Source organism: Girardinichthys multiradiatus, chromosome 10 (assembly GCF_021462225.1).
Source record: "Girardinichthys multiradiatus isolate DD_20200921_A chromosome 10, DD_fGirMul_XY1, whole genome shotgun sequence".
Classification (NCBI taxonomy): Eukaryota; Metazoa; Chordata; class Actinopteri; order Cyprinodontiformes; family Goodeidae; genus Girardinichthys; species Girardinichthys multiradiatus.
The window spans coordinates 11,310,957-11,336,433 of record NC_061803.1 but is presented as its reverse complement, the minus strand read 5'-3'; the positions used below and the strand labels follow the sequence as shown (position 1 = coordinate 11,336,433).

At 38.8% G+C, this 25,477-nt stretch overlaps 1 protein-coding gene across 5 annotated transcripts in view; it reads left to right on the top strand.

Annotated features, from left to right (window-relative positions):
- The window catches only part of LOC124875076 (adenosine kinase-like), a 205,049-nt gene that overhangs the window by 23,692 nt on the left and 155,880 nt on the right, over positions 1-25,477 (top strand). For all 5 annotated transcript variants that reach the window (XM_047376896.1, XM_047376894.1, XM_047376897.1 and 2 more), the window contains one exon: positions 3,227-3,305. In XM_047376896.1, coding sequence (XP_047232852.1) covers positions 3,227-3,305 — 79 coding nt within the window. The remainder of the gene's footprint in view (positions 1-3,226; positions 3,306-25,477) is intronic.

Below are 25,477 nucleotides of genomic sequence, written 5' to 3'. Positions count from 1 at the left end.
CGAGATGAAGGTTTAGAGGGACGGCCGGGTCTTGGTAGATGTGCAGTGGTCTGAAACTCCTTCCATGTCAATATGATTGCTTGCACAGTGCTCCTTGGGATGTTTAAAGCTTGGGAAATCTTTTTGTATCCAAATCTGGCTTTAAACTTCTCCACAACAGTATCTCAGACCTGCCTGGTGTGTTCCTTGGTCTTCATGATGCTCTCTGCGCTTTGAACAGAACCCTGAAACTATCACAGAGCAGGTGCATTTATACGGAGACTTGATTACACACAGGTGTATTCTATTTATCATCATCAGTCATTTGGGACAACATTGAATCATTCAGAGATCCTCACTGAACTTCTGGAGTGAGTTTGCTGCACTGAAAGTAAAGGGGCCGAATAATATTGCACACCCCACTTTTCAGTTTTTTATTTGTTAAAAAAGTTTGACACATCCAATAAATTTCATTCCACTTCATGATTGTGTCCCACTTGTTGTTGATTCTTCACAAAAAATTTGAATTTTATATCTTTATGTTTGAAGCCTCAAATGTGGCAAGATGTTGAAAAGTCCACTTTCGCAAGGCATTGTAGCTGCCTTTGTTTTTATCTCTGCTAATGTCCAAGCCATTTTGGTTTGAATAACTTTTCCACGCCACTGTGTAGATCCAACAAAAATGCTTAATCTTCCTGATTTATGACTTAATTTTCTTTATGATCTTTCTTATGTAATAGTCTGTTAGTTCATGTTTTCAAGTACCTGTATATCAAAAATCAACTGATTTGACACGTTAGGTAATGTTTAGCTCATGTATTAAAACATCTCTTACTGTATGGATGCTGATGACACACTGATTATTTCTTTAACATCACAGGACTGCAGTTGTTACAGTGAACATTCAGTAATGATTACATCCGGGAGTTAAAAGGCCAGATTTTAGCCACTTGTCAGTTATGAATTATACCAGTCAGTCTTCCCTGGACTATAACTAAACATGGGGAGGCAGCATGTAGTTTCTGTGCTCCTCAGCACTTGAACAAACTCCCTAAAAACCTAAGAAAAAGGAACCGAAAACATTGATGTTTGCAGCTTTCTCGTCAAGGACAAAGTTTTCTTGAATTATTTTGTTTTAAATTTGTACTATGTGTAATTCTTTAATTTTACTTTTATTCTTTTAATGTGTATCTAGTCTTTAATGTAAATTTTAAAAATCTTTTAATTGTGAGAGGTTCTTTGAATTGCCTTGTGTACAACTAGTGTAAACAAATGAACTTGCCTTGCCTAAATTAACTAATTTGTAGCTCTAATCAAGTGAAGTTTTTTTTTCTCACACCTACGTAGCTTGTAATGTGAAAATTGTTGAGTAACCTGCCTAATAACCAAAGCACAGGTGTTTTTAAGTCATAGGCGGCCTGGAGGCATGTGGTTTATGGGGTTTCCATTTATCATTCAGGCTGTCCTGTTCTCAGCAATGAACCATATTTAATTACACCCTGTCAAAACACCTTGGAGTGGAGGGTAAATTATACAGAACTTGGTGGACCAAAAACCCTAGTCACATTGACTTTTAAGGTTATTTTCTCCTTAAAAAAAGAGATTCAAACAATTCAGACATTTAAAAAAATATATACAATTAAAGAACACTTATGGTTTTAAATTGTAACAACACATAAAAAAAGGAAATTTCCTAAATGATTTTCAGTTTTAAATAGCTATTAATATACATTTCCTCTACACTGTTGAAATAAATTTGTTTTAAATATCCATACTTCAGAATATGTAGTCTGTGCAGCAACATGTTTCTTTGTTACCTGCCATTGTTTCAGCTAAAAACAACAATTAAGCCAGTTAGGCAACATACAGTAATTACAATTAATGCTTTTTTAATGGACACATTTTTATATGTATGGTTAAAATGAATTGTAAAAGTATTAGTACCCCTTAAACTTTTTTTGATTTTGTTGCATTAGGAATTTAATGTGATAGAGCAACACAAAGTAGGGCATATTGTAAAGTGAAATTAAAAGGTTACATAGTGTTGAATATTGGTAATAAATAGTGTGTCGCTGCTCCACATGAGTCCCTTCTTTTTAGGAGCCTTGCAATAAAGCTGTTAAAAACCTAGGTCTATTGTGGTATCTCTCTTTGCACATGTAGAGGATTAAACTTTTGCCCATTGTGCTTTGTAAAATAATTCAAGCTCATTCAGATAGGGTGGAAAGCATCGGTGAAGTTAATCTTTGAAGTCTTCCCACATGTTATCAATTGGATTTATTTCTGGACTTAGACTGGACCATTCTAATGCGTGAACTTGCTTTTATCTACACCATCCAATTGTGGCTCTAGCTGTATGTTCAGGATTAGTGTCCCGCTAAAAGGTGAATCTCTGGCGCAGTCTCAAGCCTTTTGCAGCCTCTAGCAGGTTTTCCTCCAAGTTTAATGTGCACTTAGCTCCATCCATCTTCTCTTCATTTGTAAGTTGCTTTGGATAAAAGCTTCCTGCCAAATGAATAAACATAAAGATAATCTCTGATCTGCTTCCATATCCCTGTTGAAAAGCATCCCCACAGAATTATGCTGCCTCCATCATGTTTCACCATGGACATGGTATGTTCATGGACACGTGTAGTGTTCTTTTCTGCAATACATGGCATTTTGCATGAAGACAAAAGTTTCAAGTAGTGGTTTTGTCTCAATAATAGCTTTTTTTTCTTCCTCTCTTCCATAAAGACCAGCTTTGTGGAGTGCATGAGTTATAGTTGTCCTGTCAATAAATTACCCCATCTGAGCTGTTGATCTCTGCAGCTCTTCCAGAGTTACCATTAGCCTCCTGTCTGGTTCTCTTATTAATGCTCTCCTTGTCAAGCCTGCTTTGTGAGATGTTCAAAGCTTGGGATTTTGTTTTAAAACCTAACCCCACTTTAAAGATGCAGCCATGGATTTTAGTTAAGAGTATCAGAGTAATAGTGGGCTGTATACAGATGCAGACCAGAATTTATAGAGTATTTGAATTTTTACAAAAAACATTAAAAGAAAGCTCTAAGCTTCACAAATTGAGTTCACCTGTCACCAAAAAATCTCAATATCAACGTTGAAGTTTGTGTTTGAAACATGTTAAAATGTGAAAATTGTTCAGGGGGATGGAAAATTTCCGCATGGTACTATATGTTAATGAAATCTGGAGTTTGGACAGATAAACTTGTAAATTTCAACTTGACTGGCAGGTTTGTTCTTATTTCAGGTTTGAAGAAATTGTCAAGAGAAGCAAAGTTGAGTACCACGCCGGTGGCTCTACCCAGAACTCAGTGAAAATCGCTCAGGTCAGTCGTGTTTGGTTCTCTGCAGTCTGCCTGAATGTGTTTTGAATATACAGTGGTATGGTTGTAACCTTAGATTTGTCAGCCTGGCAGCCCTGGGAATACACAGCATAGCTGCACGGCACATTGACACATTACAGCTCTGGCTGTTGTGAATTCATCAGACCTGCCATTGAAAAGGGAAAGGCGGGGAGGATTAATAATATTTACAGTGTTATCTAGTTGGCCTAATTTCCTGAGACATATCAAGCATCAATTAGAGAGAATTACAAGTAGATGCAATTAACATGTCACAACAAATTATATCCAACAAACACTGATCTTCTCCCTGGCTGTTAGACAGATTTGTGCATCTAAAAGAAATTGTTGATTGTTCAAATCTAAAATGACAATCTGAACTTTAAAAGATTATTCACTAATTCCTTTTTTTCTCTAAAGTGACTGCAGCAAGTCTTTGAATTTGACATGCAGTGATTAGCTGCTGATAAGGCTTGGGTCTGCTCACAGTAAACAAAGAAAAGACATCCAGCTGAAAAATAATTCCCTTCCATGAAGGAGGAAATGAGTTCAGAAGCTAATTGAGAGGCTGATGCCTGTGAAAAGCAGCAAGTCTTTCTTGCGTGTGTGTGTGTGTGTGTGTGTGTCTGCATGTGTGTTTATTTTATTTTTCTGAGCCTGTTTGTCTGGCATGCAGAGTTTGCATATATATATACCCATGTGTGTGTTTGTGTGTATTTATCAAAAGATAGAGACAGAGCTGGGGAAAAGAAAGTAGGCAGGCCCTCAGGCTGCCACCATCTCTACGCTTTAGAGACAGTAAACATCTTTTAAAAAGAGACGCATAGCTGTGCACCTCCATACAAACACTCTTTAATTATCAAGATCATAAGCCTTTGCCTAAAACTCGGTCTCTTACAGACGTTAAATGTCAATGAGATTTTATTCTCTGGGCAACAACTCCCCCATTTTAAATCATGTGCCTGCTTAATGCAAGGCTGAGCTCTTTTTTTTTTCATCTTCTTGAAATATAATCGCAAAATTTTCCAGTAGGAAGCCATTTCCTTCTCTTGTTTGTCTACCAACTGGAAAGACATATATATTATATTCAGTGTGATCTTTCTCTGGTAAGACATCGATGTTGACAATGACTGTTTCATCTTTTATTTAAGTGAACACTGCAGGAATTGCCCTCTAGCTGCAGATCAACTCCCATGTGAAATTAGATGGCAAAAGAGATTTTTATTGCCGGCCCTAGCAGACGAAGAAGGACCCGTCATGGCCCTTCTCCTCGCCATGCCCCGAGAGAAGTGCTCAGTAGACTAAATTGGTCTCATAACGGCATAGCAGGCCCTAGTCAAATGTTATTCTACTCTGTTTATTTGGATATTTACCCCTTTCTGAGAGAAGATGTAGAGCTGATTCTGAAAAGCTCGAGATAACAAGAGTGTTTTTGCCCCACACCCAGAAGTCTCAGAACCTGTTTCTGTCAATATATACCTTCAAGCGCTGACTTTTTCCACATTTCACTTTGAGTTTATAGTGTTCTTTTATGAAAAAATGTATAATGCATAACCAGCTCCCGGATTATCACATTGTAGCACCTGCAATATGTGAAACTTCAAACCCTCGCTGTATTGTGGAAGCTGAACCTTCAAACACAAATGATATGCACCACAGCACTGAATCCACATCAAAGGGGCCCGGCGACTAAATGAGATGCTCGATCCAGGGGCAGGTTTGCTCACCATCGACCGCTGGAGGAGGGAGAGAAGTGTTCAGAGGCTTTGCACAGGAATCGTTGTACATGCTGGGAAAAACCCTAGGTGTGGGAGGATCAATGCCTTCGTCTGTAGAACTCATACTTCCCTTCAAAAACCCAGCCAGCTCATCCGAGACTTTGATAGGTTAAATACCGCTGTTTCATCCAAGTTAAGATTTCAAGGAAAACCTATATTTCGGCTTTAGGAAAATGCAGAATCGATGCTGATTGGATTTAGGTAAATGAAAATTGACCTAGAAGAAGCTCAGAAGGATACAGTGCCTTGTAGAAGTGTTCATAGCCCTTGAACTTCTTCACATATTGTCCAATTACAACCACAAACTTCACTGTATTCTACTGGGAAGAACCCCCTCTTGCACCAGTCTTTTGGGGTTATGCCTCCACCAGCTTTGCACACGGAGAGAATTCGTGCCCATTAGACCTGAAACGATTCCTCGAATGATTTGAGTACCTCGATTACTCAAATAGCTTGGGGCAAATTATCTGCCTTGAGTCTTCATTAAATTCTGTTTAACTATTTAGATCACTGTGTTTTGGCTGGGATGTTAACACTTTCACTACTGCTAATGTAGCCTGCGCTGGTGATATATGGCAGCCTGAGCTATGGATGTTAACCATAGACAGCAAGAGGCAAAAAGAAGCACAGAGAAAAAGACACAAAGTGTCTAAAGTGTGGGATCACTTTAAACTTCTCAGAAAAGAAAGCAGAATGGAGTGCCTATACTGGAAAACTGAATTACCATTCCATAATATCACGTCCTCGATGCTGCAACATCCGAGCAGGAAACATCTGCTGTGGACTCTCCTCCACTCTTCTCCCACGTGTCAATTCACAACTGATTCGCATTCGTTTATTGTCAACTTGTGCTTTGAAAGCACACCAGAAAGAAGTATTTTACTGATGGAACAGATGTCTGCAGAACGTGACCACCTGCATGCACGAGGCACGCACGCGCGAGGAAACCGAAAGTGAGGTTCGTTATATAAAATACCTGAGTTTAAATTTGCTGTTTACCTTTTTGATAGGTAATGTGTAATTAGTTTATATTTCTTGTCGTTTGTTTGCACCAAAAAACAAAAGAGTGCAGCTTATCATTTCAGTACACTACAAGGGTTCTATTTTATTTGGATAACATTATGCTTTTTCATGTTAAGGAAATATCTTTACAAATCTAGAATGCATTATGCAGGTGACACTTTATGCACCATTTTCACTACAGAGGCAGCTAGCACTGTACTGATGTTAAGTCAACCAGAAAAAGGCTGAGCTTTTGTCATGTTGATGTTAGAACTTGTTTTGCCTGCAGATGCATCCTTTGCTACAAATGTTCAATATGATATGTTTCTGCTTTTTAAGCAATAAAATGTTGATTTTGTAAAAAAAAAAAAGGAATTGAATTATTTGTTTACTTGCATTTTTTCTTTTACAGAATGTACCAACTTTTTATCCAAATACTCGATTAATCGTTACAATATTTGACAGAATACTCGGTTACTAAAATATTGGTTTGCTGCAGCCCAAGTGCTCATTCTATTTTGAAAAACAGCAAAACAGCAACTTTAGGTCCTTACCACAGATTCTTAGTTGGATTTATGTCTGAAAACTGTCTGAATCATTCTAACAAATCAATAGGTTTGAGTAATTATGGAAAAAGACAATTGAGTATAAAAAAACATTTGACCTTCCAGACTTTTTTCTTTTTTTTATTTTCTAAAGAAAAAAAATCAAATAATGCTTCATAAATACATTTGTTCTTACATGTATTTATATGATATGCTTTACATTTGTCCGTCAATGTTTTGGTTTTTGACTGAGTAGACAAACATTAAAAGTAAAAAAAAAATGCCAACTATCTTTTTTGTTGTTGTCACTGGTTCTGATTAAAATGCTAAACTAGTTACAAATGGTGAAATTGAGTCAAACTGTTGATTCAGGTGCCAAAAATCTGAAATAGGCCTGTACCACATTCTTAAAAATAAGAATTCAGCTTCACTATCTTGGTGTTTTATAACTGATGCAGATGTGGTGTACTTAAATGTTCGGACTATTACAAAATTCCCCCAAAAATCTGAAACTTTAAATCTGGAAAAAGTATAGAATTTTTAAATGAAAAATGTATGGGAACCCTATATGTTTACGGCCATTGTCCTGCTGGAATGTGAACCTCCACCTCATTCTCAACTCTTTTGCCGCCTCTAACAGGTTTACTCCCAGCATTGCCCTGTATTTAGCTCCATCTTCCCATCAACTCTGACCAGATTCCCATCTCCCTGCTAAAGAAAGCATCCCACAGCATGATGCAACCTCTTCTATGTTTCACCTTGGGAATAGTGCATTCACTGTAGCCACACACGTCATGCTTTCATGTTTTTATCTATGACAAGAGCACTTTCTTTCTATCTGACTGGTGGCAAACTAAGAGTGCACCAAATGATCTTGCCCGATTTTGGCGATCGGCTGATACTTAGAGAAAAAAAAATTGGTATTGGCCAAAATCAGAATCGGCAGGTCAGGCTTTTTAAAGATCAGTGATTGCAGAAAACTGCAATCGGTGTCCCCTATGGCAAACCATTTCAAAAAGTTCAACAATAGCTGTGTTCTTGTCCTCTCATAAAGGCTGGAATTCAACTTCAACAGCATTCAACAATTCATACTGTTATTCATGTTCAAGTTAGCTTTTGTTGACCTTGTAGGGATCTCAAAGTAGATGTATCAGTGCATTTCCACATTTCTTGCTGTACACAAGTAGTCCTGAATAAGCCCTAGATCTTGTTCGGATCGAGTTGATGACACATGCATGCAGAGCTATCTGGCTCTGATTCTTTGTAAAAAAAAAAAAAAAAAAAAAGACTGCCACAACATGATAGAAAGTGGGGGATTGGAGGTTTTTGCCTTTGCCCTGGCTCTAACAAACACCATGCCCTGCGGGGCCATCCGACATTCTTATATAAAGGCTTGCTTACTGGATGTTGCAGGGCTGTAAGGTAACAAAAACCAGCCTGGTGTTGTTCGCTCAAATACATCAAAAGGTCTGAGCTCAGATAGAGTGCCGTGGAAGACAACAATCATATTTTTTCCAGATATTTACAAAGCTGGAGAGAGGAGAAAAAAGATGTGGCTTTTCTGAACATGTGATCCAAATTTTGGTGCTTCTGAGCAGTCGTGGTGTTTATCACAGGTGACAGAATTGGTGGGGGGGTTGGGGGGCAGTCAGTTGACTGCAGGGCTGTATCAAGAAGCACAGTCGATTCATTTAGACGGAACATCAAAGTCTTCCAACAGCTCCTAAGGGCCTGGAGATTGAAGTCTGAGCAGAGACAGGCTCATAGCGAGTTATTGCTGCTGTGAGTGAGGTGGATCCTGCTCTGACTGCCTCCTGTAAACCATGCACTCTCATTAGGTTCCCCACAAATCAACACCATTGACATACTGTTTCTTTTGACTTTAAGTATGCTTCGCTCACATTTACCAAATAGACAAATAGCTTCTTGTAAGCGCCTTAGCTATAAATGTGTCACAGAAACTTATGATTAATTATGCTTTCTCTCTCTGCTATTTAGATTTGTGCATTTTTTGCAGTCTGCATAATCACTCCACTGTGATGTCTTAATTATTGTTTGGAGAGGAAAGGTTTTTGAAAAATCTGCTGTCTCTGTCACGGTTATGATGCCTGTTTAACATTTCCTGAGACTTGGTCAGTCGTGGAACGGCTGAGTGGGGCCCAGCTCTGGATGTTGGCTCTGAGTTCTTAATTGGAAACGCATGTGCACCACAATGTTGAAAGTTGTATTCAAATAACAGGAAAAAGTCCCACAGCACCACTTGACTTTGAGAAAGTTCCTCACCAGCTCATATTTTCTTGCAGGAGAATACTCCAACTGGTTTTGATGTCTCATTGAAGGCAGTGACTTATTTCTCTGGGTGAAAATGTTCCATGACCTAATGTTTGGCTTTTACCACTCGTTTTGTTAAATAAATAAAGAATGGCAAGTTGCCTCAGCTTGAATGAGCTGAATGAAGAAATACCTACGTCTGGTACCACTTAAAGAAAAAGAGGACAGTTAAGGAGAAAGAGTGGAGCTTTTGTGTTCATATTCTGTGACTCGCCGTCCAGGAGGATGTGCTTATATACTCTAAAAGGAGGCATTTATAATTTTTCTGTCACTTTCTGTTTTTACTTTCTTCTCTCGCAGTTAATTATCAGAGTAAGAACAAATGTTCTTTGTCTGTGAAGAGACCTGGGGGATGTTACTTGGTGCTGGTTCATTCTTGAGTTTCTGATTTTTCGGGTTTTTTTTTATTAAGAAAGTTTGTACATGAAGAGATCTTAGAGCAGATTTGCCAAAATGAGCAAAGTAATAACCGATTAAAACCCCGATCCTGGTGGGTCTCAGAGTGTCATGCCACAGATATCAGCCCTTTCCTGTTGTTAAATTCTTGTAGATGGCTCTACTTCAGGCTTATTGCAAGTTTATACAGGGGTTCTACAAGGTTCAATTCTTTGCCTCCTTTATTTTTTATATATATAGCATTCCAAACTCAAGATGTGCACTTTCACACTGTTGACACTGTAATGTTCTTCTTTTTGTTGGAGTTAAAGTTGTAAAGTAATACATAATTGTGAAGCAGAAGGAAAAGGATACAGTTTTTTTTTTTTATTTCTCACAAATGAAACCTGAAAAATGGTTATTGGTACTCAGCCCCCTTTAATCTGATGCCCATACATAAAGGGCATTGCAACCATGGTTGGATGGTAAGATAATTAAAGAAAATCATCTTTAAGCTGCTGCCACACTGTTTCTTATCTTATCATGTATACTGACGTATTGGAAATTGCGTGTAATGGGGGTCTAAACGTGAAGAGATGAAGCACATTTTGTGAAACTTCTTAGCAACATCTTAGGATAAAAGTTCACATTCTTACTTTTTGCTACAGCTGTATCGATTAACTGCAGTTGCCTGATAATTCTAACTGAACCGATTTGTTGCTGTCTTTGTATTGTCTCTGTGATCTCAATGGACAAACCTGGTTAGATATGGGAAATGATTGGATGAAAAAGCACAACCCTTTTGTTTGTTTTAATTCAGGTTAATTGCAGAAGCACAGTTGGTATCCACTCTGAGCTGTTTTATGGTGCTGGTGTCTTGTCGTTTCCCTCCCATAACAAAGCAGTGAAAAGGTCACAGTCTGTTGAGCTCGTCCTGAGAGATGCATGAATCCAAATGGATTTTTTTTTGTCCCTTTCATCCCCATCTTCACTCACTCTAAACATTCCAGGTGCACAAGTATGCACTTGAGAGGGGGGGGAGGGTTGCCATTGTTTTTCCTCAACATAAGCAGCAGAAGCGAAGAACGCCTCATTCGCTTTGATGAGCGATGTGTTCATGCGTGGGCTTCAATGTCACCCGCCATGAGGCAGCTGTGAAGTCGCAGCTCATGTCTGCGGTGCCATTTACTCAATGATGAAGTGAGGAGATCTCAGTTGGTTCCACATTCACCTCCCCTTTTACACCCTCTTACACACACACATTGCCCGAGCATGTGTCCCCCGACCACCTCAACTGTATTATGACTGTATGTCACAGCTAATACTAGCACTCATTTAATCTCAAGCACTGTGATCCCGACGGTAAAGGTTGACTGATCGATTACAAAAGGTTTTGTCATTAACATCTGATGGCCATGACCTACAGCACAAAATAATTAGCATGATTTAATTTTCCTGTCAGATGCAGGATATTGTTGCTGCCCCACCAAGAATCTGCATAGTTTGCTGTATAGGTGACATATCAACATCCCTGTTGAGGTTAATTTGCCATCAAATTTGCGACTTAATTTCAGCTGCCAAAGGGGAAGACGTGGAGTAGATTGTAACTCATAAGTATGCATTGGAAAAGGGTGTTGATTAACATTGAGGGCTTGAGGGACAAACACACTAAATGTGTATCATCTTGCCTCAGAGGCTGGCACTGAATTCAATGTGATATCTTGTGTAACGTGTCCTTGTATCAAGTCCTTGGTTCCAGGCTCGGGAAGGAAGGCTGTATCATTGGGTTTCCTGCTTTGTGCGTGGCTCTTGTACTGCAGCCCAGGCTCTAGTCTGAGCTCTGAGTGCAATCTGACAGGACTTGTTAAGAGGGAAGTCTACAAATCTGGCAGTATTCTCTGGTCAAATCACTGAAAGATGTTGCAGGACATTTATTATGCTCTATGTGTTGTACTCCCTCAACGTAGCTGAGGTACGGATGACCACACAGAATACACCATTTTTAAAAAGCACCCTGAAGAAAAACACTATTAATTTGGCTTTGTGTGTACTTGGGTTGATGACATCACAAGATGCAAATTAATTTAGCTAATCAGCTGGCTTCAGCAAGCATTATGGCTGATGAGGGATTTTGATGACATTACATCATGAATGTAACGTCCAAAACTGCTAAGATACCAAATGGCGAAGGGGTGAAATGACAAACACCCATCTTGACATTTTAATGTATATTCTGAAGCACTGTAGTTGCAAGATGCTCAATCTTGCCTGTTTGTCTCCAGTGAACAGTAAACGGTGATGGATGTTACAGTAGATAGGAAAGTTGAAGTGAACACCAATAATGATTAAAAGTTTTTTTTTTTAACTGGTATGAATCGGTTTGTTTCGGTGCATATTTGCCCCTCTAGAAAAAAGAAAATGTGATACAGTGGCGCTACATTAAACCCTCTGGTGTTGACTTGAACAATGACAGTGGTGTACCCTCTACTGCAGGTGCATAAATGTTGGGGAGAACTGGTAGCACTGGGTTCATAAGTCTGTCTGCCTGTGGTAGAAGTAATAGGTGATGCAGCAGCTCTCAGTGAACATTGGGACTTCAAAATCATATTTAAGCTACTACCTTTTTCCAGATTTAAGGATCAATGTGACGTACTTTGTGCTGCAGCTGTACTGAATACAAGTAGGCACATTTAAAGGAGGGATTTCAGTAAAAACATTGGCATGTGAGGGAGCCTACTTTTGGAAGGGTAGATATTATTTTCATTAAATAAGCTAAATAGCAAAGTAAATAGAAAAAATAACAATGAAATGCTGCTTTAAAGGTGATAAACTCTTTCCAAAAGGAGTTTGACTGAATTTATAGTCTGGCTTGTAGCTTTAAAGGCAGGCACTTCAGAAATGGTTAAATCTGAGACTGTAAACTATGTCTTATTAAACAAACCACCACTAGGATAATCTACTCACACAGGTCAAGTAATGGTTCAATGAGCGAATGATTGTGCATTTTACATGACCACCCTACATTTTCATTGTTCTGAATGATGCCTGTCTCTTATTTCCCTGCAGAATGCCTGTGGCAGTAGTATTTATTTGGCACATTCTCAGCATGCTCCCACTCTTGCGGTTAAAGTGTTGCATAGCAACTGAGGAAAAACAGCTTTAAATATTTTGGTTAAAAAGGTTTTAAGAAAATAAAGAACAGCCTGCAATTACTGTTCATTTCTCCCGAGTTCATAAGTTTAAGGAGTTGTAGAGCCGTGCCAAGCAATAAATGAAATACCAAATTAGGCTTTGTGTTGGCCTGGAAAAACTCTGTGAGTAGAGTATTATTTCCTCTTCTGCCAATTCGTTTGCATCTATTTCTGTTGTGTTTATTGAATAAATGCTGGCAGATGTCTGCATCTTCGCTAATTCACAACTGTTTTGAAACAGAGCTCGTAAGAGTTTTCAAAGTGCAGCCTGGCTCAGTTGTCGAGCCAAGCAAGTATATCCTTGACAGGATGGAAAAATGTGTAGGTGAGTGCAAATGTGAAGTGATGTGCCTCAGGAAAACGGGGATAGAGCGACAGGAATGGGGCGCATGTGGAGAGAGAGAAGGCTGGATGATGCACAGCAGGTGACAGACAGACACTAATAGTAATGGCTCTTATCAGTGCATTTCTCGCTCCCTCTTTTCACATGGGTTCTGACATCCTCCTCCTACTCCACCCCCTCCATCTAGCGGGTGGTGCTGGGAGCTCGCTGGGTTGTGCAGCCCTCTCAGACGGATACAGCCTGCCAAACACTGGTCCCCTCACATATAAATTGCATCATTAACATCGCCTAGATTATTCCAAACTCTCCCACCGGGTTTATGGCAGCTCCGGCTCAACTTAACTATTTGACTCACTGAAGACATTCAGGTTTCTTGAGTGAGCAGCGCTTAGATCTACTGTGAAATACACTAGTTTCATTCTTTCTATAGGTTTTAAACAAATCCACAGGAAATAGAGTCTTAATATGAAGTCTAATGCGCTTTATTTTCTGCTTGGGGTTGCAGCCCGTTGTCTTCACCAAAGGATAAAGGTTTCTGTCAAGGTCAACAGGGATGGAAATTATAATTTGTACCAGCCAATTGAAAAATTAGTCGAGCCACAAATTTGTCTGGAATCCCCCCTACACCTGAACATAACATAACATAACATATTTGCTCTAATTTAAAACAAAAAAGCAAATTATTCATACTCCTGCTAAAATATAATAACTTTAATTGTTGTAGTTAAAATAATATGGTCTCTAAGAATTCTTTCAATTTTAATACATGCAGCTGGATTGTAGATTAAAAAGGGTGACTGCTTTGCCACAATCTGCAGTTGACCGCTCATAGCTTCTAGTTTTAAAACAGTGTTGCGCTCCTGCAGTTTTCATGCCATGACTGTCTGTGTTTATTTGCAACTAGAAATATTTCAGCCAAACAGCCAAACCTATTTTTGATGTAAGCAAAGAAAAAGTGTGGAATCTTTCTTTTAGACAGCTGACTGACAGTGCACAGCAACAGGTGGGGGAGTTTCAGTGGAGCATTGCTCTGTGCTGTAGATAGTTAGAGAAATTAAAATCATTAAAAGCACTTTAAATAAAATTACGTAAATTTCTGTTTAAAAAGTTTCAGTTTTGTAACCATTTAAACCTCTGGTATCCAGCTAAGCTCAAACGTATCCATACGCCTGCAAGATTTAAGTTTAAAGTAATCTTTTCATTTCATAATTTCATTTATTTTGTTTGCTGCAGAGGAACATTGTGCTTTAATCAACATTTTGAACAGTATAAATATAAATGCACCAGATTACTGCCAAGGATGATTTCCATTATTTATACCCCTGCCAGATGGTACAGGCTGAAGACTCAAAACTCATAAAGTAAAAAAAAAAAAAAAAAAAAAAAAAGGCAAAACTAACAATGGAACAAAAACATTAAGACAAAACACATCAAATGCAGAATATGTGAAGGGAGTTAAAGATTAGGGTGATGGCAAAGAGGTATTCCAATTTCAAAGACTTGGAACTCATTGCCAAAGATAAATCTTCAAAATACCAGTGGAATCATGCAAAAAGCTGATTCCACTGGTATCAGCTTTTATAGCCATTTATTAAAATTAGCTTCTTTTGCTTTAGGGACTTGTGTAAAAATAATTGTAAGTCATTCTCTTTATAAAAACAATAATTGGGAAATCCAAAGAATTCAGAAACTGTGATGTACCAGTGTAAATTACCCTCTGCAGGACGTTCTTAAGCCCAGTTGACATCCGCAGTAGAACAAGATGGATCTTCTTCCTCAGATCAGTCGGCAATTAACTCTGTAACTCTGTAATTACTGTCTGAGGTTGGGGTTAAGCTTGGAGCGAATGGTTGGTGCAGCAAACATTTTTATATGATCCTCTTACTCTATTATCCTTCCTCACTCCTACAAGGTTTTACCTCATGGGGAGAATACATTACATAAAGCCCCTTAGCAATTACTCCTCCTCAATGAATATCTGCATGGTGTATAGTACTGTGATTAATCTGGAATCCCCTCAGCCCATGTCCAACTCTGTACTCTGCTTACCATGCAAGTTTCATTTTCACCTGAACAAATGGCTCCTTTAGAGAAAAAGTGCCAACCTTTTGGTTTTACTCGCTGCTTGTTCGAGAAAAAAAGAGAGCGAAGAGGGAGGGCACAACCTCCTGCAACAAAAAAAACAGATACCCCAACAAGGAGGACAGGTAGGGGTGGGGTCAGGGTGGTTAATGGTAGGGAGTATTTTTTTGGGGAGGTAGACGCTTAATAGTGTTGAATAAAGGAACATTTTGTTTTTGTGCTTTCGTCTGTAACAGCCTCAGGAAATAGCTAGGTCTCTTGATCGCGAACAAATCCTATTAACTTACAGTGCTCTCACTCAGGGTAATGGGCTCCACCTCGAGACTTGGTAAAACACTTTTCCTCACGGACACACTAATACTGGTGTCTGGAGGGCTTGGCGTTGGGTAGTCTAACACTTGGGCACAGACTAATCAAGTCAAACAATCTGCCGCAATGGAGCAACACGGAGTGAGGATGTTGATATCTAGCGATCTTATTCAACAGGCCCCTTCACACGTTCCTAACCCAACACCAAAAAGGATCAGTGCTCAGGATCAGTTCAAGATCAGGTTATCTGAGCCCCTGAGAATTGTAAAGCGATCCCCGAGCAGCTTTTTGCTTTCTCAGGAGCAATCAGAGCTGTTGGTTCTGTTATACACTCCCAGGGCCGGGGCCAAATGGAACTCCTGGGGTCTCCATTCATTCCTGTCCAGTGAGGGCAGGGCTGTGTGTCTGTGAAAGTGTTTTTACTGTGTGTAAAGAGAAAGTGAAAACAAGAAACTAAATTTACGGAATAGGTAACCGCCGTCTCCAACGCCGAGTAGAAGACAAACTCCAATACATTTCAGTAAAAAGCAGCTTTACGTCTACTTTATTATTTTCTGTCAGGAATCTAAAACATCACAAATAACTATAGTTAGTTAAAACTCCTGGTTACTGTATTTATTATAGACTAAGGTGTTAATTATGGAGTTTGACTAGTTCATACTTGCTTAAACCACCTTGTTGTAGCTCTGGATGTATGTTTGGGTTGCTGTCCAGCTGGAAGTTGAACCTTCACCCCAGGGTTTTGTCAGGATTGTCCTGTATTAAGCTCCATCCGTCTTCCCATTGACTGTGACCAACTTCCCTCTTCCTGCTGAAGAAAACCATCCCACAGCACGATGTAGCTATAAACTAGAGATACGTTATGTTTTTAACATGAGTCTTTTGACAGCTTCTCTGATTAATCCTCTTTTCCCCACTTTTCATGGGCAACACAAAAAAGACGTGCTTTAAAATTGGTCCCCATTACTTCCTATTTAGCCCTTTTTTGTGTGGGTCTCTCATAAAATCCCAATAAAATGCATTGTTGTTTTTGTTTGTAATGTGACAAAATGAAGAAAACTACAATCCTTATGAATACTTTTGCAAAGCACAAAGAGATTCCCTTTTGTTGCTGGCTTTAGATTGTATATCTCTGCACACTTCAGCATTTTAGTTTAAGTTGTCAACGTTGTAGCCCTCCAAAGCCTCATTTAAACATTTCTTATCCTTGTTAGATGCCAATTGACTCCACTGATAGATGGCCTCAGTTTGGCCCTCTCATAAATCTGTGTAGAATGGCATGTTCTCTCCTGTCACCATTACCCCTTGTGCCTGCTGTCATCCACCTGTCTTATGTCTGCAGAGTTACAGTATGCACCTGTCAGATACAATTTATAGTATGCAATTTGTTGTGTAGCCAGGGAGTTGCAGTTTCTTGAGAACTTTTTTCCTCCTTCCTCTACTTGATTTATGCTTCACGTGAATACATTTGCAGCAACATTGCTGGCCAAGAGTGAAAATCTGAAAACGTTTAATTTTGGAAGCATCCCTTGTTTTCTTGACAACACAATTAGGTGCCTTTTGAGTGCCTCTCACTTACATTTTGTTTAATACAATAAAAGAAAATGATTTGCAAGGCAATTAGATGTTTGTTCTTTGTCATTGTTGCACAATTGCGCCTGCGTGCATGCTCACAGCGAGGATTATCGCCCCCTAAGAGGGAGAGGCATTACAAAATGACAGCCTCTCATGTCGAACAAGTCAAGCTGATTCTGTGAATGCTGAAGAGGGTTCCCACCACATGTTCTCCTGTATGTTAAGGGAGCAACGTTAACCTTGTTTTGATTTGCATCTCCTTAGCAATTAAGATAATATGTCGTAATTAGAATTTTAATGTGCCACTGTGAGATTTTTTGATAATTACACAGAATTCTCTGCGGTGATTTTGTCTTTGCTTGCTTGTCTTCACAGATGAATTCATGGCTGATTAGATTGCTGCTCTAATCAGATTTAAGTCACATTGTGAAATATTTTCCAACATGTCTCTCTAAATGATTTTCTTAGTCTGAATGGTGAGCAATTAACTGTTACGCGAGTTTACACCTTAATCATAAACAACAGATAGAAAACCTTTAAAAAGTAACTAGTTTTACATAGTTGAACTGGTTTCTTTCAATGTCTGAATTGCTTCATCTTTTCCTTCTGTGCTGAAACTTAGACACCAAATGCATTGACTATAAGGTTGCTATAGCAAAAATGTGAAGTGGTGTAAAAAGAAAAAAATATATATATTATTATTGGGGTTCAAGTTACTTTCTTGATCTCTCTCACTGCCTTACCATCTATCAGGCCGAAAAGGCTTTACATTTTCCGTTCTCAGTTCGTTTTTCACATGGGAAGATAGTTGGTGGTGGACCGCCCCATAACTCCTTTTACCATGCAACTAATCCTCTCTTTCTCGTAAATAACCATCCAGTGCAAACTTTGACGTAACCTGTTAAAAAAAACATCCTTCACATACACCACTGGGACTTTTTTGTTTAGATTGAAGTTGTTTAAAAGTTGCTGGAACTTTGGTGTTTTGTCGAGCACTGACGTGTGTTTCCACCAGTTCTGGGAACCAGACATGAGTCATCAACAGTGTGCATTACACAGCATGAGGGGGAAGCTTGGTAGTTAGGCAGTGGAGCTTGCTGAGCTGCGCGCAATATTCCTTCTGATGCAAAAGTAGAGCATCCATAAACTACAGTTAATAGGAAAAAGGAGACGGAGACTCTACCAGAACAATGGTATGTAAAATGTTTTTATTTGCATATGTTCAGTATCTGCGAGTGAAACCGAAACGAGTGGGTAGTCATTGGGTGTTTATTGTGTTTTCGCAAACATAAATAATGTCTATACGGTATGTTGTTTGTCTTCGCAGCCTCTATTGTGTGCAGCTTCGACAGCTTTGACAACTTCTGTAGAGTCAAGTCAAGTGCGGATCAGTAGTCAGAGCCAGGACAATGACGTGAAAGTCGGATAAAATGCAACTGTGGATGCTTTGAAAACTATCTGATAGGTATCCGCTGCAGTACCCCACCTGTTAGTGGCACGATTCTGATTTTTTTGAAGGTGAGAAGTCTGGAATTTGGCCGTTCTGACTGGTACAAAAGTCGGATATGGGTCGTATAGGGGCAAAAAAGTGGGATTTGGGCCACATTTACCTGTGGTGTGAAAATAGCCTAAGTTATGGGTTTCATGCTTGACTCTGTATAAGCTTATCTTGATGCAAAAAAGTGTTATTTTTTTTTGTTTTCACAAAATAGGTATGTTTTAGTGAATCTCAAATTGTGCATTAAATAATTTGTTTTTAGTGATACATATTAATGTGTGGATTACAAAATTCAGTTTAGAGTTTTTAAAGAAAATGCTGATTCAGACACTTAAATCAGTCATCAACACTAGCATCATCAGCCAACTGTGTTCCACAGCTAACCCTGGCACAGTGGCACCCTGGGTGAAGAGCCGTTTCAGAACCTACTACTGACTAAAAGCACAATGCAAATAATATTACTATAATTAGTTGTGCAGTATTTTAAAATACACACCTGTTTATCCACACATCATGAAAACTTGATCGTTAAATTTGTTGATGATACCACAGTCATGGGAGTCAAACCTGTGCTCAACTTGGACTAATGAAAGGTGATGATCAGTCACTTTTGGACTTCACAACCTGAGAACACACACCCTTAGTATCAGCAACCGTGCAACAGAGAGAGTGGACCTTAAATAGCATTAAATTCCCTTAGAGTGCAGGTCTCTGTTGACCCCACCTTAAGGAAAAACACCACTCGCATTGCAAAAAGAACCCAACACTGGCTGCGCCTTCTGAAGAAATTGAAATAAGTATCACTCTCTATCCTCCTTTCAATATTCTACATAGCTGAGGTGGAGACTGTGTTCACATTCTTAGCCTGGAACTCCACCTCCATTATGGCAGACAAGAGGGCCCTGCACAAGACAGTGAGGGGAGCTGAGATGGTCATTGGAGGTTCCTCACTCTCAGCCCAGGATCTGTTTCAGAGCTGCTGCAGGAACAGGGCTCTGAACATCGTCAGAGGCTCTTCATAACACTAAAACTAAAACCAGCAGAATGCTACAAACATTTTAACAACCTGTGGCTTTCTGCCACAGGTTGTTAAAATGTTGAAGTGCCTTTAAGATGATGTACCTGATTTATGTTATTTGTTTTATACTTGCGTTGCACAATAATTATGGATTTTTTCAAATAATTTGTTATAGATCCCAGAAAAATTTCTTGGTTTGTTGTGTGTTATTTATTATAGATTGCATTACCAATACATTCAATCTGTTTTGCTTTCAAAAGAAACTGATTAAAATGTGCGCTTCTGATGCCACAGTGAGAGAGCTAGTGTGCTATTAATTGCAGTATTGATAGGACAGATTTGATCCCACACTACTGTTAAAAATGTACAAAACTGTTAGCAGTTTATTTTAGGTTTCACCTTCATGACATGGATATAATTCAGTTGCATATTATATCAAATTTTGCAGTTGTCGTCGCAATTACAATGCATGCAGTATTACAATTGCAAAGGACTGCTTGGCTGCAATATTTGGCAGATGATTATATTTTAAGCACCATGCATTCATGCTCTGTATGTCAATAATATGTTTAGCCTGTTGGATTGAGTTTCACTGTCCTGATCATGATGCTAAAGCTTGCTGAAAGTGTTGAGAAAGTAGTAATAATGGTATGATGGAGGGAAAAATGGAAAGAATGAGGAAATACGGGTAAATCGCAACTGATACCATAATTGTGACATTCAGTAATAATAAAGCAATTGCATTTCTTCTTTCTTCTTAACATTGACCAGCCATAGATTGATTGAGCTTTACTTTATAAAGCTGGGAATTTAAAATAAATGACTGTCTTCTTCCCAGATTAGTCTGCAAACCCGATTATATTGCTTTAAGATTATTCTAAGTTATACATTTAGTTAGATATCGGTTTACCTCAAATCAGAACATTAACCGTAGTCGTTTGTTGATTGTCTGCCTGTGTAATCACACTTCTCTTTCCTAGCTGCTGATTTTTATTCAGTGCAACACAGCAGCCAGTATTCCCCCATGGCTTTTTCTCGACAACAGCACAAACCAGTCAATATTGACAGAATATTTTCCCGTCCTGAGTTGCCACGGTATCGATACTTAATCATGATAATCCGAGCCAGAGTAAATGAACACAGATTTGCAAAGAAAACTAAACCTGAGACCTCTTTGTTGTTCAAAATTGGCCACCACAAAGGAATTAATGACGGATCCTTCCAGCATAATTGTCTAATTATGCTGGGCAGATGGGGCACTGCTTTAACTAGGACACATTGTGCTACCTCTCCAGGCTCTCCACAACAAAAGGCAAACCAGTGTGACAGCCTCTTCAACAGTGAGTGGGAGGGAGAGTGAAAGAAAGGAAAATGGAGAGTGGAGCATAGGAGGGGGGGGGGCATAAAAAACTGGGTCTGTCACCAAGCCATTCCTCTACTCGATATGTTACCACAGAAACAAATGTATGGTGTAAACACTGCGTGGATCACAGCTCCTGGGAGGTGAATCACTGCAGTGTAATGAGGTTGGTTTACATGCTGCTTCTCAGCTTCCCACCCAGGCTCAGCTCAATACTTAAAGCCTCTAATTAAAGAGAATCGGCCACTCGATAATTGATCACATCGGGCTGCCTCGGCATACGCCTTCACTGTAAGGCTTCATGCCACTGTTTATTAAAGCTGTCTGCCGGCTCTGTCTTCTGGGAGGGAAGAGAAAATGTGAAGTGCTGCAGGGGAGGGGAGGGGGAGGCAGGGATGAAGGAAAGGTAAACATATAAAGAAATTTTATCTGTGCTCTTCAAAGGTGCTGTTAAAATAGAAGTGGGACAATCTGAGGAATGTCGAGTAACAGTGAAAGTCTCCAGGGTCTCTCAGTAACTTCAGCTGTTTGTCACCTGGATGTGCAAGAATTTCAAACAACACCCATGAGTTGATTTTCTTATTACATTGTTTGTTTTTCCTGGCAGGTGTTTTTATGAAGCTGTCAAAGACTCGTTTTGTCATGATTGTGCTATTTGATTTTTGACTCTTGATTTGATATTCTGAGACCTGGGTATAATCTCTTACATGACAAACCAGTGCTTTAGCAACATTTTCCCCATCTTGCATGCTAGTTCAACAGAATACACAAAATGTCCCTAAATGTTTGCAAAACCTCTATGAGACGACAGCTAATTGCAATCTGTCAGCGATGTCACTGATGCAGGACGCTTGACTGGTTTGTCAGAAAGGTGGAGGAGTTGGTTATGCATTGCTAAGGTCTAGCCTGCAAACTTGAGATTGACTTAGAAATCAGCTGGTGATGGAAAGAGTTGATTTTCAGCTTAAATGTCTCTCACCATCCATCCATCCATCTAGTTTCTATACCTGCTTCTTCCATACTGGGTCGTGGGGGAGCTGGAGCCTATCTCCAGCAGTCTATGGGCGAGAGGTGGGGTACATCCTGGACGGGTCGCCAGTCCATCGCAGGGCAACTCACCTCTCTCACCATTGACCAGTTGAATGTGAACTCATAAATTATTTTTTCGATTACTGAACCCAGCCAACCTAACAACACTCTTCGGTGTGGAAGTTCTAACCGCAGAAAGAAGAATTAATTAAAGTTAGCTATGGTCAATCTCATTGAGATGTTTAAAAATTAAATCAGATGAAGCACAAACAATGCAAAATAGGAAACTGTGTTTTCTGTTGAGGTGTATTTGGTGTTAATTCAGGATGCTACAACTGATAGCTAGACTTCACCTGGTACTGGTCATTTAACTGCTTCACAGTTTTGTACATCCTCAATTTTGGAGTTTTTTAAAGCCAAAATGTCAGAGGTATCTGCCACAGGAGGTTAATTTGTACTAGCCTTGGGGATGTTTCATTGAACTGGCAAAACAGAAAATTACCCCACACCTGACTCTAGGAGATAACAGGAAGGCTAAATGTATTACAGCAAAGTTGCTCTGTTTTTATCCTTTCAAGCTTTCAACCTCAGCTTTTTATGTCACACATTTGATTTAAAATGTTTAAAATTGATTTGGAAAAGTTTGCAGGCTTTTGGAAATTTAAAGTGTCTACATTTTCTAGGGAATACATACTGTGACTGTTTTCTTTACATATAGTATTGCTAGCGGAGCTAATTGATGTTATAAGATGCTAAAGCCGCTTTAAAATGTCAACTCCGTTATCATTTTGTCTTTGTTGTGAAATCATTGTAAGACCAGGTTTTACTATGATTTTACTATTATTTACAATGCCTTGCGAAAGTATTCGGCCCCCTTGAACTTTTCAACCTTTTGCCACATTTCAGGCTTCAAACATAAAGATATAAAATTAAAATTGTTTGTAAAGAATCAACAACAAGGGATAATATTGCACGCCCCACTTTTCAGTTTTTTATTTGTTAAACAAGTTTGACACATCCAATAAAGTTCATTCCTCTTCACGATTGTGTCCCACTTGTTGTTGATTCTTCACAAAAAATAAGAATTTTATATCTTTATGTTTGAAGCCTGAAATGTGAAAGGTTCAAGGGGCCTCAGTACTTTCGCAAGGCACTGTACCATACTAACATCTCTTCTGCTATAACCTAAAAAAAACGTTAACATGGTTTATTTTGTCGGAGGGTGCATTTTAACACAACAACCTGTTGTATTCCTGAAACTAGTGAAGTAGTTTTGGTGCATAAATTTAACCAAACTGAATCAAAAATAAAAAGTTGAGAAACACTGGTTATAGTTTAGAGGCTTTTTAAGATTCCAGATTTTTAGCAGAATTCCAAACCAGTTTAATAAACTTTTATTGTTTCTAAATAAGAACATTTGTTATTAAAACATTTGTTTTATTTTTGCTTGCATACCTTTCATTCTGTCTTTCATTTTATTGCAGTATTACGAGACATTAAGAGACAGAACAGAAAGGAGATATCTGTTTTGTGAAATATGATTTTACTCGTTATAGTAACAAACAAATTGATTACACATTTGGCATTTTCTTTAACATCTATTACGGCAGTTAGAATTGCTTACATTAACATAGCGCTGCACGATATTAGAAAAACTGTGATATTGTTGCACTACATTTGTTTTAGGAGTGTCCATCCATCCATCCATCCATTAACCAACTGTTGAGCATCTACAATACCTCAGAGCTTTATTTCAGAAATTGATCTATATTAAGTAAAAGTGTAATCAAAGCCTTTACAATGAAAGTGGGGTATTGACAGCTTTAGATGGTGACAGAAATGGAAATCGAGCTATAGAAGCAGACTATTGCATGCATCTGTAGTAAGTGGGTCTTGAGTTTATACTTCGTGTGCAACTGCAGAGGAGAGACAGCAGATTATTACAGATGGACCAGTGCAGGTGTGGTGGAGCCCAGGAAAATGTACGCCAGCTGTGACTGAAGCAAATTCTTTTTTAAGTTTCTCTTTCTCTTTTGCCGGATTTATTTGATCAAAACTCCACACTGACTATACAGATGGTGGTAGTGTCATGCCACCTTATTTTTGTGACTAATACTTTTTTGATTGTAAAAGAAGTATTATGTTTATAAGCATTGCATATTAAATCCACAAATACATGTCATTTCTTTGTTAAAAGGTTTGTAAGGTATAGAAGCATGTTAAAAAATGATTTAACTTCTATGATTAAGGCTTTTTCATCAGAATGACTTTTTGAGGTGAGCCACAATAAGTTACATTTCATTTGGATTTATGAAATGCAGAGCGACTTCACCCCAATTGTCAGACAAATAATTGCAGTTTTGCTTGGCCTGGTGTTTTCTCACAGAATGATCCAATCGGCCTGTCATGTCTGCATTGGCAGCTGTCCTTCTGGCACCTTTCCAAACACAAACATATTATTACAAAGTGGGTGTAACTTCCTTATGCCAGTCACAAAGTGCTGGTTTGGCTTTGCTGAATTCCTGTGGTTGGCAGATGTTGGTTTTTGCCTTTAAAAAAAAGCCCCTTGGGGCTTTCCCATCAATAATACTTATCAAAAATTATTTTTGCATTGAAACAAAAAACAAATGCTTACCTCTATGTCATGCAGACTAATAGGATGATTTTTCTTCAGTTTTTTTTTTTTTTTTGTAAGAGTCAAAGAACAACACAAACAATTTATTTAAACCTGAAAAGCTGCATAACACTCTAATGCTTCAAATATCCTCATTGTTAACGTTTATAATACTGATCTATGTTGATAAATGCATTCTGTGTCTGCAGCAAAAATACAATGAGGCTAATTTATCCAAAGCTTGTGTAGATTTGGGCACAGAATTGCTTGCAGGAGACGTCTCACGTCTGATTCATGAAACTTTGTGTATTCTGGCCATTCCCAGAGTATGAATGGCCTGGTGTTGGTAAATATCGAGGTTGTAAAGAATCTTAAATAAAAGACTACGCCCCTATTTGTTCATAGACTCAATGCCCGTCCACAGAATTTGTGGTGCATATGAGCTAAAAGTTCTGTGTTTTATAAAGTATCTTTATATTAATTGCACACCTGATTTTAAGTATTAAGTATTGTACAGTCACATGTTTGAAGTGCTGGATGAGGTCTAGACACTGTTTAACAAGCTTAAGAACCATTTAATGCTGCTGAGCATTAAATTAAGCTTATTTGTCCAGCGCAATATTGTGCAGGATTGTACAACAAAGCATGATGCTACATTGTGAGAGGTATATAGCAAAGTTCTTCTGGGTGATTGGAGACAGAAACATTTCTACTTTAGGAGTTCAGTGTAGTGCTCCACTGCAGTCTGTGACTGCTTAAAGGCCACTTCCCAGATTTCCTGCTAAAAACCCATCATTGAGAACGCCTGCACTGCTATGGCTTTTGGGCACCAGGTTGCCCTCTTTTAAAGCTGCTCCAAATTTTGGTAAAATATGCATTAGAATATGCCAGACAAGAAAAAATCGACTTAATGATCACCCTGCAATAAAAAATCCCTGTTATCCAGGAAACCCTCGCCTCTTGTGTGAAGTTACACATCCAAAGCTGCAGACTGTTCTTATTTCCTTTTGACCATTTCACGATCTTGTTTATTTAATGTTCCGTGCAAATGGTCAGTGATTAATCAGACAAACAGTCCAGATTCCTACGGTACAGCAGTCATCCTAA